Here is a 15079-nt window from a genome sequence, read left to right on the forward strand (position 1 = left end):
ATGAAGGTTTTTGATGAAAACATTCCAGGATTTTCTCCATTTAATGGACTTCAATGGGAACCAAATGGTTCAAGGTCCAAAAGAGAGTTTCATTGCAGCTTTAAACGACACCAGACGATGAATAAGGGTGTTCTCTAGAACCCTTCGAATCATGACTCGAAAAAAGATTTGTTCATTTTGATAAACCAGTTTGAACAGGAGCGTTACGAACGCTCATCACAGAATAGAGCAAGGCGAGCATTTGTGCTTATAAAACTTAAACGTTTTTATTTATTTTTTAAATGACGGATCCTTTCACTAGATAAGACCCTTGTTCATCGTCTGGTGTCGTTTAAAGCCTGTTTAAAGCCTCTCATTTGGACCTTGAACCGTTTGGTCCCCATTGAAGTCCATTATATGGAAAAAAATCCTGGAATGTTTTCATCAAAAACCTTAATTTCTTTTCGACTGAAGAAAGAAAGACGTGGACATCTTGGATGACATGGGGGGTGAGTAAACTCCTTTAATGCTAATTTAACCAAGGTCAAATGATAGCTGTAAAATAAAGCTACCAAATAAAGTAGGAGAAATGGTGAGAGAGAGGCTAATCAACAATAAAGATGGATCAATCAAAAGACCAATCATAATTCAGCATGCAAATTATAAGAAAGAAACAACCAATCGTAGCTAAATGGTAAATATTACCATGAAAACTGAAGGATCAATTACATATTATGAGCAAACATGATTTACAAACAGGTCATGTTGCTGGCAAAAAGAAGAAAAATTTAATGATGTCTTGTTTCAGCTTTTAAAATAAGTTTATGCAGCATCTGGGTTAGAGACATATGAAATAGTTAAGGTTACAAATACAATCTGAACAATAAATCTAAATAACTACATCTGGATTAAAAATTCCGGAAAAAATGTTGTTCATTAGTGTCACTTAATTTAACGGTATTTAACCCCCCCAAAAATAATTTGACCATGGTTTCAGTAATTTAATGAACAGTGCTTTTTTGATATGCAGTTTAAAAAGATAACATTTTCTTCAGTAAGTCTCATTAAAAACTAACTCAAATTGTTATGCTGATAATATAATTTACAACGCGGGGAGGGGGGGCACAAAACAAAACCATTTTCACTAATGGTCATTCCCGTATTCTTTTTTTATTTTACATTTTATAAACAATATTTAACACATAAGGCTGAAACGATCTTGAAAACTATAGTAGATTTGAAAGCAGTCTGTGCTGCAGCTGAATTAACTGCAGGCAGTGTCATCTTCAACACAGAATATCGCTGCACGACTGAAGTCTGAGTGACAGGCAGACATTGTTAAGGGGAATCACTATCAAAATATGTAGCTGTGATGGTGAAAGAAAAGCATTGAACTTTCTAACAAACACACCCCTCTTCAACTAAACCCAGCGGTCTGATCGATACCACCCCATTGCTATAATGGTGGCGTAGTTAAAAAGATATTAACAGAATGATGATTGTCTTTCTTTTTTTTTTTTGCTGTTGCATTACACCAGCTGAATGTCAGGAGAAATTGAAGTACACCCTATTAGAGTCACTCTCTCTTTCTCAATGTTGATGTGCCTGTCTATGTTCTCTCTCTCTGTCACGCTTTATCTTCTTTCTTTATCGCTTTTATCTTCTCTTTAGCTCACTAAATGCCTTTGTTTCTCTTTTTCTATCCGTCTCGGCAACATTTCTCCTTTTTTTCATTGGTTTTCTCTTGGTCAATCGATCTTCCTCCCTCGATGGAGTGAAAAGGACATCATGCATCATCCAGACAGACAGAGAGACACTCAAAAACAGCCATATTAACACACACATTAAATATGCTGACTGCATAAAAACAAACAGCCTGAGGAATAAACACACACTCTGGTGTCAAACCGCTGGCGGAAGCGTACAGTAATTAAGTGCAAATTAGATACAGTTCTGTGTGATATGCATGAAGAGTGTGTGTGTGCGTGCGTTTAACTGAGTTACGCTATGAAAAATTAGGCAATTTTTTCTGTGTGTAAACAAGTGTGTTTTGATTAGTGCAGTGTTTACAGCAAATGTTAGCCAATCTATGATTTTTTTTGTTTACATCTTCCTCCCTCCACCCTATCGAGTGGGTGAGCGTTCATAATTTGTGATCAACCGAGGGCTCTTTCATTAGGGCCTCCTGGGCAAAGCACAACAGAGGCATAAATTACCTTATGCAGATTAGAAATAAATCTATAAACGGCTTTAATTTTATCCTACACCTCTTCCTCTCGCTTCTCTTTATCGGTCTCCCGGTCTTTCTCTCCCTTCCCACCTGTGTTGTCTCCTAGATCTCTTCCACTGAATTTAACTTCCTCATGAGCTTTATGAGACTACTAGGGGGTGGGTCGCATCAAACAACCAACTAGCGCATTAGTGAGGTCGACTAGTTTATCTGTAAGTTTTTTTTCCCCCTTTCTTTCTTTTTATCATTACATTTTAGTGGTGGTGCTTTAATTAGCGTGCTGAGAGCATGCTGTGCTTCAGCTCTTGGGCAGATTGCACGGTAAAACTATTCAGGATAATTCAGTTTTAAAAAAGTTATTAAGTCAAATTAAAAACAGTCCAACTTTTAAAGATGCCATGAAATCAAAATACGAGTTTTGTGGCTTTAATACCACCTCTATATGCTAGTGAGTGCTAGTTCTCAAACTAGGGTGCCACAAAGGTCTATGGAAAATTTGCGAGGACAAAAAAAAAAAAGATTCAACAAAATGTATTTTTAATACTGTGAATAGTAAAAAATAAATTAAAAAAATCTAAAATGTTTCCATTTTATTTTGTACAGTTAGATTATTCAAAACTGTATCTATAAATTGATTTGTTTACCGATTTATCCACAAATAAATACATCTACAAAACGTATACATCTAAAGTCACTCTAATAGTGGACAGAAAAAGATATATAGACCCTGCAATGCATCATTCAAAAATATTTCATTTAGATATTAACAATATTTCAAGAAAATATTTTCTTTTTTTTTTTTTTGCTTTAATAAAAAAAGCATCAGCTAAATGAATAAATGTAATACAGTGACAAATTAAAATTATTTTTTTTTTTTTGCTTGATTATTTAAATCTCCATAAAATATGTCCCTTAAATAGTATAAAATGATCTTTATTCATGAAAATGATTAGCTGCCTTAATATTTCATTCCCTCTCAAGGGGATTATAATGTTTGGGCTGAAAGGCATCAGAAAGCTCTGTACTCCTAAACGTTGGAAAAATAAATGTTATACATGTAGGCATTTAAACAGCTTATTTAAAAGGGCTTCCTCTAGACAACCGTTTAAGCAACTGACTAGATAATTCTAAAATTATGTAGTTAAGTATATGAATAACATCTAACCAACTTACAATGATTGTGTGTGTGTGCGTCTGGTTTAGATTACATTACAAGGATAGTAAAACCTGAAGTCACCTATGCTGTGAGGGAAATGGATTAATAAATATATATTTTTTGGAAAATATAAAAATTATGGTTTAGGGGTAGGGTTAGAGTAAGGGGATAGAATATACAGTACACCTATGGAGAATCCCCACAAAGATAGCGAAACAAAGTTTGTGTGTGTGTGCCTACTTGCTAAATTCCACTTTCTTGAGGAGCTCCTGTCTTTTCTTGGCTTCCCTCTCTTTTCTTTGCTCCATCTCTTCCTCCATGGACAGGAAGTCTTCATATGAAGCATCGTCCACGTCCAAATCACCTGGCAAGATGAATCTACGCAAGATACATCCTGGTTAACAAACAGCCAAAGAGGAGATATGCAAATCTGTGTAAGTGAATCACACACCTGCCCTGGTCTTCCCCATCCCCGATGGCGATCAATGCTTCAAGGTCAGTTCCTTTCAGGCCGTACTTCAGGAGCTCTTTGGCTGCATCCACATTCTCTGGAACCCTCTCCACACACTCATGCAGCACCCATGATCTTTTCTTTATCTTACTCTGTGTGTTTGGGGGGGGGGGGGGGGGTGACACCAATTTTAGTCAGAAATGTTCAGTTAAGTCAATTTAAGTGCTTTGTTTTAGGTGTCATTCCCATTGGAAGACAAGTGTTTCATAGGTTGTTTCAATGTTGCAAATGTTGTGGTAACAGAATGACTCCTACCAAGTAGTCCTGAATGGAAGCGATGCTGACGGTAGATTTTCTCCACTGTCTCTGATAGACGAGATCCGAATCCAGACCATATGCTTGAGCCAGAGAGAGAGCCTCTCCATACTCCTCATTATCAATCTGAGAACACAAACACACCCACCAGATAAACCTCTACATCTTATTAATGGTCCGCCTAAGACACACAAAACTGTTATTGCCTGTTAATATTACAGCAACAAAGTAAATCTATAAGGATCTGCGGTATCTCGCAAAATGCGGTTGTTACTTTCAGGTTAGCATATTTTATTTCACCTAATTCACATTCATCTTTCTCTCGCTTTTATTCCACAGTTCATTCTTCAGAGTGTAAGCAAGGACTGAGTTTTAAAGAGGAAGAGGCTGACGATGGGAGCCTTGTGATGTCACTATATGTAAAATGCTGTGCTCATAAATATTAATGAGCTTGTGATGATGTTGCTAGGTAATCTTCAAGGTCTACGTAATCGTCCTAGTCCACTCAATCATGTAACGTGAATTGTTATTCTTGTGAAAACCATTATATTTATTAACTTCAATAGCTATTTTAATGGCAAAAAAACATACTTGAGACTGAGATAGAAACTGAGCAAGATACTTAAGATGCATTAATATATACAGTACCCGTCAAAAGTTTGTACACAGTACACACCAATAGGAAAGTGTGTCCAAACTTTTGACTGGTACTATACTATATACACATACATAATATTGCTACTGTATTATAATATACACATAAATAATATTAGCCGATATTAGCACCCAAAAATCCACATCGGTCGGGCTCTATGTCTAAATATTCTAAAACTGAATTTTGATTCATTGATATTTCTCAGAGGAGTACAAATTAGATCTGTCCCCATCAAATTTCTTGTGCCCCCTATACGATCCGAGTCATTGAATATCAAGTATTTGCCGATATTAAGTATCGGTATCCACTGTGAGGTACAAGGTTATTAATCAATAATGTATGCTTTTGTTGAAGCTGTCAATCCACATTTTTTCAACTTCATTTTTAAATAATCATGTTTAACTGATCAACAGCTCCTGCTCCTTTATAGGTTTATATTCATGTGTTGTTTTTAATTTGATTATGTCATTCCCAATACTTCATGTGATTTCAGTTCTTTCCCTTATTAAAGCCAAGTGGAAACCATCCTGTCCCTCTCTTGAATCCAACATGGAAGTGACTTAAACTGCAAACCATAGACTGACCACTAGAGACAGGCTCCAAAAAGGAGTCAATCCCATATACAAAATAATATACAAAGTTAACAGACAAAAGTCTATATAGCTAATTTTGCCCTTTATGACAACTGTGTGAATATTTATTTAACTTTAAATAGTTCCATTTAAATTCTATTAAGCCTTAAAGTTCTGCATAATTAAAGGCGTGACCACTTGAGTGAGGATTGCCGCCGCTGTCACTACTTTGTCTTTTAGCCGTCACGTCACCTCAGCTAAACCTGCCTCTTTGCCCATTTTGGTTTATCCGGGAGTGACCCGCAGTGCCAAGATGGCGACAGCCGGCTCAGCTCACTTTGGGCTTCAAAAAAAAAAAGTACAGAGCCTTGAACCCAAAACAAGACCGCACTAATATTGTTACAGTGCTCATCTTGTTTCATACATTTTTGATTTTTTTCTTTTCTTAATGGAAGCTTTAAGATGACTAGGGCTGTCAGCGAACATTCTAAATTCGAATATATATTCGAATAGTTTTACAAATCTGAATCTCGAAGGTATTCGAATGTGGAAAAATACACGAGGGCACGGCTGTCTGCTGCGAGTGGGCGCGCTGCCTGAGGGAACATTACTAAAGTGTAGGCTCACTGTACTGACGAAATATATATTAGGTTAGATACAGCAGTTTCATGCACTGCAGGCTTCCACTGGTTTGATTATTTAACATTTCATGTCATGGAAAAGTTCCATGTTTACCACAGCACAGCTCGGTTTTATATACTGGAACACTTCAATTAATGTTAATAATATTAGTTTCAATCACTGAATGAAGCCTGCTATATTTGGGGCAAGAGTCACGACTGCCAATTGCTTGATCAGCTCTCTATATTTGTTTATTGTTGTTAATTTAAATCATTATGCGCAGAGATCATGAGGGTGAGGGCAAGAGAGAGAAAGAGTGCCTGTGAGTCCGAGTGAATGATCGACAGTGAGGTCTGCGGTCTTGGCCATTAGTTGATTTACTTGTTTTTGTGTACCGATAGGTAATACGTTGTCAAGTATATTTAAAATTAAACTACCTATACAAGTATTAATGTCTCTAAATGTCTTTTTATTGACGTGATGCGCTTCATTGACAAAATGCGCACTCAGATGTTCAAAAATATGCATTTTTTATTAGAGGGAATATTCAAATGTCATTTTTGAACAATTTTGACAGCCCTAGATGACACCATAGACTGGATGACAAATAAATAAAATAATATTAATTCACAAACCATAGTTAATGTCCAAATGTTTATTTATTTGGAGAGGTGGGCGGTTCCACTATGTAAAGTTGATATAGTAACCCACCTTCCTCTGGTAGAGCTCCTCTGGCGTGGTGGACCTCAGGCTGACCAGGCGGTAGTTCTTGATGACGGTGCGTGGCCGTTTTCTGGGAGGGGCGAAACGTTCCATCTCAGTCACGTAGTACAAGCCCTGCTTCACATATCCAAAATAACGTGCCTTCGCCGAGGTCTCTTCATCCGAGTCGGAGTCATCCTCTCCATCGTCCTCTTCACCCGTCATGCTGCTCTCCAGACGAGAACGCTTATGGGCCAGCTTTACCTCACACTGAGAGGACAAAGGGATCAAAAGAAAGAGATTAAAAAGATTTGGTTGGCTGACTCAAGGACAAACAAAACGTTAAAAAAAGTTCAATCCTTTGATTATTTTAGAAAAAAAAAACTAAATTAGATCATTTTGATTAGTGACTTCTGAAGTCTAACAAACCCTGTTTCTTCAGGACTCGAACGCATTTTCCTGGCACTACCTGTTTGTTTCTCTCTTTCTCACTCTGCAAAACCTATCAAACAAACTTCACACAGTCGACACCGCAGCTGGGTGCTGCATTTCCCTATGGAGTGAGGAAACCGTCAACCGAACATATAGCCAGAATAAAACCCGACATCTCTCTAATGTTCTCACTCTCCTTTTCCTATCCCTCTGTACTCGCCTCCAGGTTCACATCTCTCTAGCTGTGAGAGCTTTACATCAGTGGAAAGCGTCAAAAAACAATGAGGTGGAGACGGAAGAGATGAGTTTTTTTTTTCTTATCAGAGGATGAGGAGCGGTAAAGCACTTTTATGATGATGGCCCGAAGATAGAGAGAGAGTGTCTGAGTAACACGACTTCCTTTACAAAAGTAATTACTCTGCCATAACCGGCTACGAATGAAAGACTGCAGTCTGGATGGAGAAGCAAGTGTCACAAGGACTGATGAATGATATTATAGTATATCATGTGGTGTCAATTGATTAAAACATAAAATTAATCGCAAATTTCGCATAAAGTTTTTAATATGTTTGTATATTTTAAAAATACTGAAAGAAAGGATGCAACATTAACTGAATTGATTATTTTTTGAATTAATTAATTTTGACAGCCCTAATTATATTATATTTCAAAAGTTTGAGTCAGGAAGTGTTTTTAAAATGTTTATGAAAGTGGTTTCTTATGCACACAAAGACTGCATTTAATTGGTCAAAACAAAACAACTTAAAATAACAAAATAAGAGCATTTATTTGAAATGTAAGAAAAAAAATGTAACGATGAATGTAATGTTCTTTACTGTCACTTTTGGTCAAATGTAATGCATCCATGTTAAAATGATTAAATATTACAGAGAGGATTTAAGCAGGATGACAATCCAAAACTAGCTAAAATTAATAATGCATGTTTTTTCAGTCTAATGCATGTGTTTTCAGTTTTTTCAGAGCCTATTTCCCAAAAAAGTGGAGTATCCCTTTAATGATAGAGCCTTCATAGTTTTTTTTTTTTTTTTTGGTTATGTGTTTGTTTATTTATATAGCACAGTTTAATACAGCTCAAAGTGCTTCACAATCACGAACTAAAAAAAAAAAAAAAAAAGTATAAAAAAAAAACTAACAAAAAAATGTGTGTTCTGTGAAAAAGCAAAAACAAAAAAATTAATGTTTCTCAATTTTATACCACCACCAAAATCATCACAAATATATCCGGAATATTCAATATTTGACACTGGTTAAAACTAATCCATGTAGAAACACACACCTCCAAACTGAGGAATCCCCCATCATGGGCTGAGGTGACTCGCGGTGAGGGTTCAAACCACTCGCAGGACTTCCCGAGTAGGTTTTTGAGTGTCCGCACAGAAGACACAGTGAGGGCTCCAGAACAGCGGGCTAAAATCAAAGCAGTCTCACTCCACCAGCTCACATCTAACAGAGACTGATATTGCTCTTTATCTGAGGAGAGAGACAGGTGTTGAGCACACCACCAAAGGAAAACAAATCTAAATATCATAAATAAAACATTTCACAGACATTCCTTCTTTCAAAGTCACCATTCCACAGCTAAACGTGATAGATGACTTAGAAGCATAATTTCCAAAGAGGAAACAGAAAAGAAAGCACAAACCGGAGACAAGCTTTATGAAAACGTGTGATCTAAACCCACAATCAAAATGTCACTGTCTGAATTTAACACCCCTCCACAAAGACACAAGATGCAGGGTTTTATTAAAGCATTCTTCTCCCTCCCTCCCACCCACCCCCTCTGTCTGAACTCACTACATAATTAATAGTGCTAGGTAAGTGTAGGAGTAGATACACATCCATAGTTGAGAGTCCAGCTACCTTTTATCTTCTTTCTCTTCTCCAGCGAAGTCTTCCATTCTGGGTTGATCTCATCAAATCCCGGCTAAAGGAAAAAAAAGAGCAAGTGAGAGAGGGTAAAAAGGGATAGCTGGGATAGGTTTTGTTTCTAAAGTGACAGAATGCATTCTGAACACAAAGTGGTGGGTAAATCAGAGGAATGTAGCAGCATGACATCAGAAGGTTTGAACAAAAGAGGAAAAAAGATGAACAAGCATGCATAGACAAGAACAAACAAATCATTTTATGACATATTGTTAAAAGGTGTGTTCATTTCTAGCTGTGCCCTGGAAAGCAATATTGAAGCTGAAATGTATAATTCCTCCATAATTTCTACTCTCCATTCATTTTGCCCAAGTTTTACACAATGAAATGTTAAAAAACAGAAATCATTTTTAAAAAGATGTACACACTCATGAAATGAAGACTGAAATGAAGAGGTGAGGGTTACCTCATGGGGGCGACCATCTTGGAATCAAATAACTAGCTAAAAACTACATTTATCTCCAAGTGTGTCCCAGTTTGCATACTTATGCATTTACGTTTTGTAATTTAAATAGTGCGAGTAGTGTTCTAGGTGTCTGCGTAACAAATTGCTAAAGGAGTACACATTTAGTCAGCATGAAATGAAAATTGCAGACAGTGGTGTGAATTTAGGGGTGTGACTATTTTATTGCCTAACCAATGGCAGGCAAGTGAGAAACCTGTTTAAAACCCCCCGTGATTTTGGTAAATCCCATTGATTAGAATAGTGGCAGAGAATTGTTTACACTTCAGCTTTAAGTCTCTAAAAAGTGATTTTATTACTTGTTCCTCTTGTTTCCAGCTGCCTCTCAGCTTGAATGATGGAATATTCCAGAGACTGAGACTGCCAGAGAAGTGGATCACAGCCAGCATTGTGCTATCAGGAGAGAGACTCATTCTGAACACGCCATCCTGAGTAAACATACACATTCAATTAGGCATTGCACTGTTTATTCAGAGAGTTTTTGTAGCAGAATGAAATTGAGCTTTGGCATTCTGTTTTATTTTCTGTCATAGTGGCCCAGAGAGACAGGGCAACACAAAAACCAACGCGAGTCACCTGTTCATGGTCACGCCTGGAGAAAAGTCGAAAGCTGGGCACCCTGAAGAATCCTCGCCTCTGGGACTAAATAAGAAAAGGAAATTATGATTAATAACGTTCTTCATGAATATTATGGATGCATCTACATACTAATATTTGTTTGTTACATTAGTAAAATTTCCAGAAATATCCAGGTTAAACTGGTAACTGGTTTATACTGTACTGATCCAAGATGGTAGACCAACTTGGACCAGTAATTGACGGATGATGTGCCCTGGGCCCCCCTTCACCACATTTTGCGTCAATATATTTTTGCCCAATTCGTATGAATTCATTCTGGGTACAGTAACCTCCTCTTTCATATCCATCTCCTTCTCTCTTTCTTCTCTTAGTGTATTTCTCTTGTATGTCTTCCCAAAAATGAGCTTTGATTGGCATAGTCTTTGCAAACTGATTAGTTCTCTCTGTCGTTTAAAAATTCTATCTAAAAATCTAAAGTGTTGCTTTACTGATGTTTTTTGGTCTTTCACAGACCTTTCAGCAGCAAGTTTAAGGTGTGTAAGAGATCATGGAGAGTCATGGTGATCAAACTGAATACCCCACCATGATGATCTTTCGCACGTTCAATAACACTATATCAAGCGAAGAGCCAAAGACCTAAATAAATAATTTAATATAAAATAAATATGAAGATTATCAATACAGGTTCCACCAATTCAATCAGGACATTCAAGAAGTTTCTCATCATAACTATGTGCATGAAGTCATACCAATGGACACGTACAGTAAGAAGCCTCAGCATTAAAGCTCTTCTAAATGTAGCTTCCAGAGCTCACTACATAAAACCTTTACAACCTTATAGAAAAACAGAAATGAGCCTGTGGTTTCAGGTTTGTAAAACACAGAGATGTGAGATTATGTATTGCATATAATACAAATGTATATATAAACAAAGGACTACTAAAGAGTTAGTAACCTTCTTATAAAATGCAATATAAAAGCAACCATTGAAAATACTTTGAGTTTGGGAAATTGCTGAGGAAAGATGTGCTAATAGCTTTAAAAATGATCAGCAATACATTAATAGCAAGTATCAACCATCCAGAACACCACAACAACACCCTAGAAACAACCCTTAAAACCTAATTAATACCCAAGCAACCACACTGCTACTGTACACGCTAGACCACAAACACCTAAGCAACGACTCAAACCACCATAGCAAGACCCTAGGAAGTTAGGAACCATAGTGGACCATAGGAACCAACATCCTAAGCAAAACTTTAGCAACAATCCCAAAAAAATCTACTCCTCAAGTAGTAACCTAAGAAAACCCAATAAATGACCAAATGCGTGTCATGTAATTTATAATGTAGCCTATACATAAACAAAAAATGGACACTTTACCGTTTTTGAATGATGTACTCTTGTCTTAAACGCATGACCATTCCTTTGTTTCCACTGCTGAGGAAAAAATCCCAAGTAATCGCGCTGGCGTCTCGCGTGCGTGCATAATGTGTCAGTTCGAGCACTGCTAGATTTGACATTAGAAGTCTGATCATTATCAAAATATAAGTGCATAGGGATAGGGCTATACCCACAATTGAGGTCCCCAAGGTCTGGACCGCTGTAATATTTCTAAGTATATAATGAAAGTTGTGAAATAATTGCCTAATATTAACTTAATTTGGTGCTGCAAGGATATTGTACATCACCTTCTCGTCTGAGCTGCTTCAGCAGACTTACAGCTTGTAAAAGTCAAAATTGATCCTAAGTGATCCCTAGCAAGATTACTTTAAGGACCTCAGTAGGCTATTTAGAAATTCCTGCATATATTGTAGGACCCTGGGTGCACTGGCGACCATTTGTGCAAAAATATTTCATTATCTGCTCACACATCAACTTTGTGCTCAATCACAGTTATAAATATGAGGGGGTCCTTGGATTTTTTTTTTTGTCACCGGCTCCAAATGTTTGAGAACCCCTGCTTTAGGGTGTCCTGGAGAGGTGTAGCATCTAAGACCCAACATCTAGCTACTGGGGTGCCTCAGGAGTCAGGGCTCAGTGCTTGGATCACTCCTCTTCTCCATCTACAAGACATCTCTAGGATCTGTGATTCAGAAACATGGCTTTTCCTATCATTGCAACGCTGAAGTGACACAGCTCTACCAGACACAACTCTACTCTCTCTATCCAGACTGGACTATTGTAACGTTCTCCTGGCTGGTCTTCCAGCTTGCTCGGTCAAACCTCTACAACTGATCCAGAATGCTGCAGCCAGAGTGGTCTTTAATGAGCCGAAGAGAGCACACGTCACTTCTCTCCTCACAAAATTGCATTGGTTGCCAGTTGCCGCTCACATTCAAGTCACTGATGTTTGCCAACAGAACATCCACTGGCACTGTTCCCTCTTACCTAAACTCACAACTTCAGATTATGTGCCACACAGAAACTTGCGCTCTGCTAGCGATTGTCATCTTGTGATACCATCTCAAAGAGGCACAAAATCTCTTTCTCTGACCTTTACCATGACTGTTCCCTGTTGGTGGAATGATCTGCCAAACTCAACCAGAGCTACTGAGTCAGTAGTCACTTTTAAGAAACTGCTGAAGAGGTATCTTTTTTCGACAGCACTTGATCCAGTAATACTAACACTTTCTCTTTTCTCTTCTTAAAAAAAAAACTGTGTTAAATTAAACTGAGAGGGGTCATAGCACTTACGTATTGTTGTCCTACTGTTAGTTTAACTGCTTCCATTGTTCTCATTTGTAAGTCGCTTTGGAGAAAAGCGTCTGCTAAATGAATAAATGTAAATGTAGAGCCAATTGAAAAACAACAGCTGTTGGCCAAAGTGCTGTACAAAGTGTAAACAAGTATCCATAAAACAATCGTAGATCAAATTGTCTGGCAATGAATAGAGTTTCAGCATCACTGTATCATGATACCATCGATTTGATGGACAAAATAGTATTGTAGTTGCGACACCAGAGTCCTATGCAATTATTCTTGCCTCACTAAATGCCGCAAAGTGTCCTCTTTTCTTTGTGTTATGGAAATGGCCACCCTAAGAAATAGACAAGTACTAATTAAGTTTTGCAGCAATATATTCAAAGTCATTTGAAGCCATTACATAGCTTAACGTGAGGGACAAAAGTCTATGTACATCACTAAATTTAAGTTTACAGAAACTCATATTCCCTCCTCTGAGGCTGTCAATCATTCTCCATTCAGTATTCAATCAGTGCAGTGTTATTATTTAATTGTATATTAATTGTGTGTAATGAAGTGGAGTTAAATATATACACTTCTGAATTCTTTACATTCACAGAAATATAAAATTGGTAAATGTATGAATACCTGAATTAATTTTTACTAATTGAATACTAATACTTTTATTAACATGTTTAGATTTTATAAAATTACAGTGCAGATTTTTTCAAGAAATACTTTTAGCTGCTGATTGATACTCTCACTAAGTATAATAAAAAATTGTCATAGCTCTTGAATACATTTACGAAATATTTAAAGGTGTTAACTGTAATATTACACTGCAAAATGATAACTTACAAAGGATTAAATTCATCACAATTATTTAATGAATGAAGCACACAATTATTTTTTTTAAAAAGTATGACCAAGCTCTAAAACAGACATTTAATCGGCATATTCGTCAAAACCCAATTAATCAGCATAACTGCAATTAATTTTTAGACAAGTAGTTGTCAGCCAAATTTCATAATTGTGACAGGCCTACTCACTGCAGTAATGTCATCCTCATAACTGGTGACCTGTTTATAGTGAGGCGACCCTGACAACACCCTCCATGCTGTGATCCCGCAACGGCTCGCTCTGGACACACCAATGTCTCCAGACTCACATCCTCCCACCAACAGCAACCTGACAAACAGAAAAACACATCAGCAGCATTAGTCAGAGGAAAACACACACATTACGCACAGAGCACCTCAACCCTCTTATGAGGCCAAAGTGGTCCATGAGGGTCTGATGAAACAGGAACGGGATCTAATCTGAGTAGCACATACAAATAAATGCACACACACACACCTCACAAAACAATATATAAAGACTGCCCCCATGTGGCAGCTAATGTCCTCACTATTTTTTTCTTTGAAAAAAAAAACAATAAGCACTACCTAAAACACAAGCCAAAGTGAATTTCATTTCAAACATGTATAGTGACAATAATACTATTCAAGTGTGATCCAAAGGTTGAGTTATGCCAGCTGATTTTGGGTTCACTCTTAGAGAAAAACACCCCTGTGACAGTCACACGCAACAAAAAACAGCTTTGAGATGGGGGTCTCACCTGTGGCCAGGATGATAGATTGCAGTGGTAATGCCATTGGAATAGTGGCCAGAAAAACTGAAGGTGTGATTTTCTTGAAATCCCTGATTGGTTCCAACACTGAGAGTAAAACAGGAACAAGAAATCAATGCATCAACATTATAATAGTCTTTACCAAACCATATTAATAAAACCCTGTGGTTCAAGAGAATAATCAATTAGATGCAAGTCTAATGTATAAGTAAGAGCTGTGTGAGTAAAACATCACTCCCCTGGCCTCAAGAGGTGCTAGGGCCGGGTATCCGATACTGGGTCCAGAACGATGCTTTTTCTGATACCAATTTTATTGAAAACAAGATTATATTACATATTACCTAATATAAAATATGGTTTTATTTTTTCAGTTTGTTGGCTTTTTTTACAGACTCAATGACTGGGGGGCCACTATAGGCCACTGGGGGGGCAGAACAGAGAGCCCAAGCCCCTCACCTTCCGATGGACCACCATGGGACCACCATTGGGCTCTCTATATATGCCTCACGCTCAGCCCTACTAGTTATAGAGATGTCCTTTTCTTTAGAGTCCTTGTTAGCGTGCCCGTCTCACATGTCTGAAACACTCGTACGAATCCCGCTTGTAGTGGTGAAAGTAGAACTGGAGGGGTTACATTGGTGCAGTGACCCGGTTGAGAATGA

At 37.5% G+C, this 15079-nt stretch overlaps 1 protein-coding gene across 2 annotated transcripts in view; it reads right to left on the reverse strand.

Moving 5' to 3' along the window:
• Positions 1-15079, reverse strand: part of nbas (NBAS subunit of NRZ tethering complex) — a 153234-nt gene that overhangs the window by 126671 nt on the left and 11484 nt on the right. For both annotated transcript variants that reach the window (XM_039692017.2, XM_039692016.2), the window contains exons 9-18: positions 14406-14504; positions 13837-13975; positions 10097-10162; positions 9820-9948; positions 8995-9058; positions 8411-8604; positions 6691-6951; positions 4132-4257; positions 3817-3968; positions 3606-3743 (exon numbers count right to left, since the gene is read on the reverse strand). In XM_039692017.2, the coding sequence (XP_039547951.2) occupies positions 3606-3743; positions 3817-3968; positions 4132-4257; positions 6691-6951; positions 8411-8604; positions 8995-9058; positions 9820-9948; positions 10097-10162; positions 13837-13975; positions 14406-14504 (1368 nt within the window). The remainder of the gene's footprint in view (positions 1-3605; positions 3744-3816; positions 3969-4131; positions 4258-6690; positions 6952-8410; positions 8605-8994; positions 9059-9819; positions 9949-10096; positions 10163-13836; positions 13976-14405; positions 14505-15079) is intronic.

Source organism: Pimephales promelas, chromosome 13, assembly GCF_988280905.1.
Source record: "Pimephales promelas chromosome 13, fPimPro1.hap1.1, whole genome shotgun sequence".
Classification (NCBI taxonomy): domain Eukaryota; kingdom Metazoa; phylum Chordata; class Actinopteri; order Cypriniformes; family Leuciscidae; genus Pimephales; species Pimephales promelas.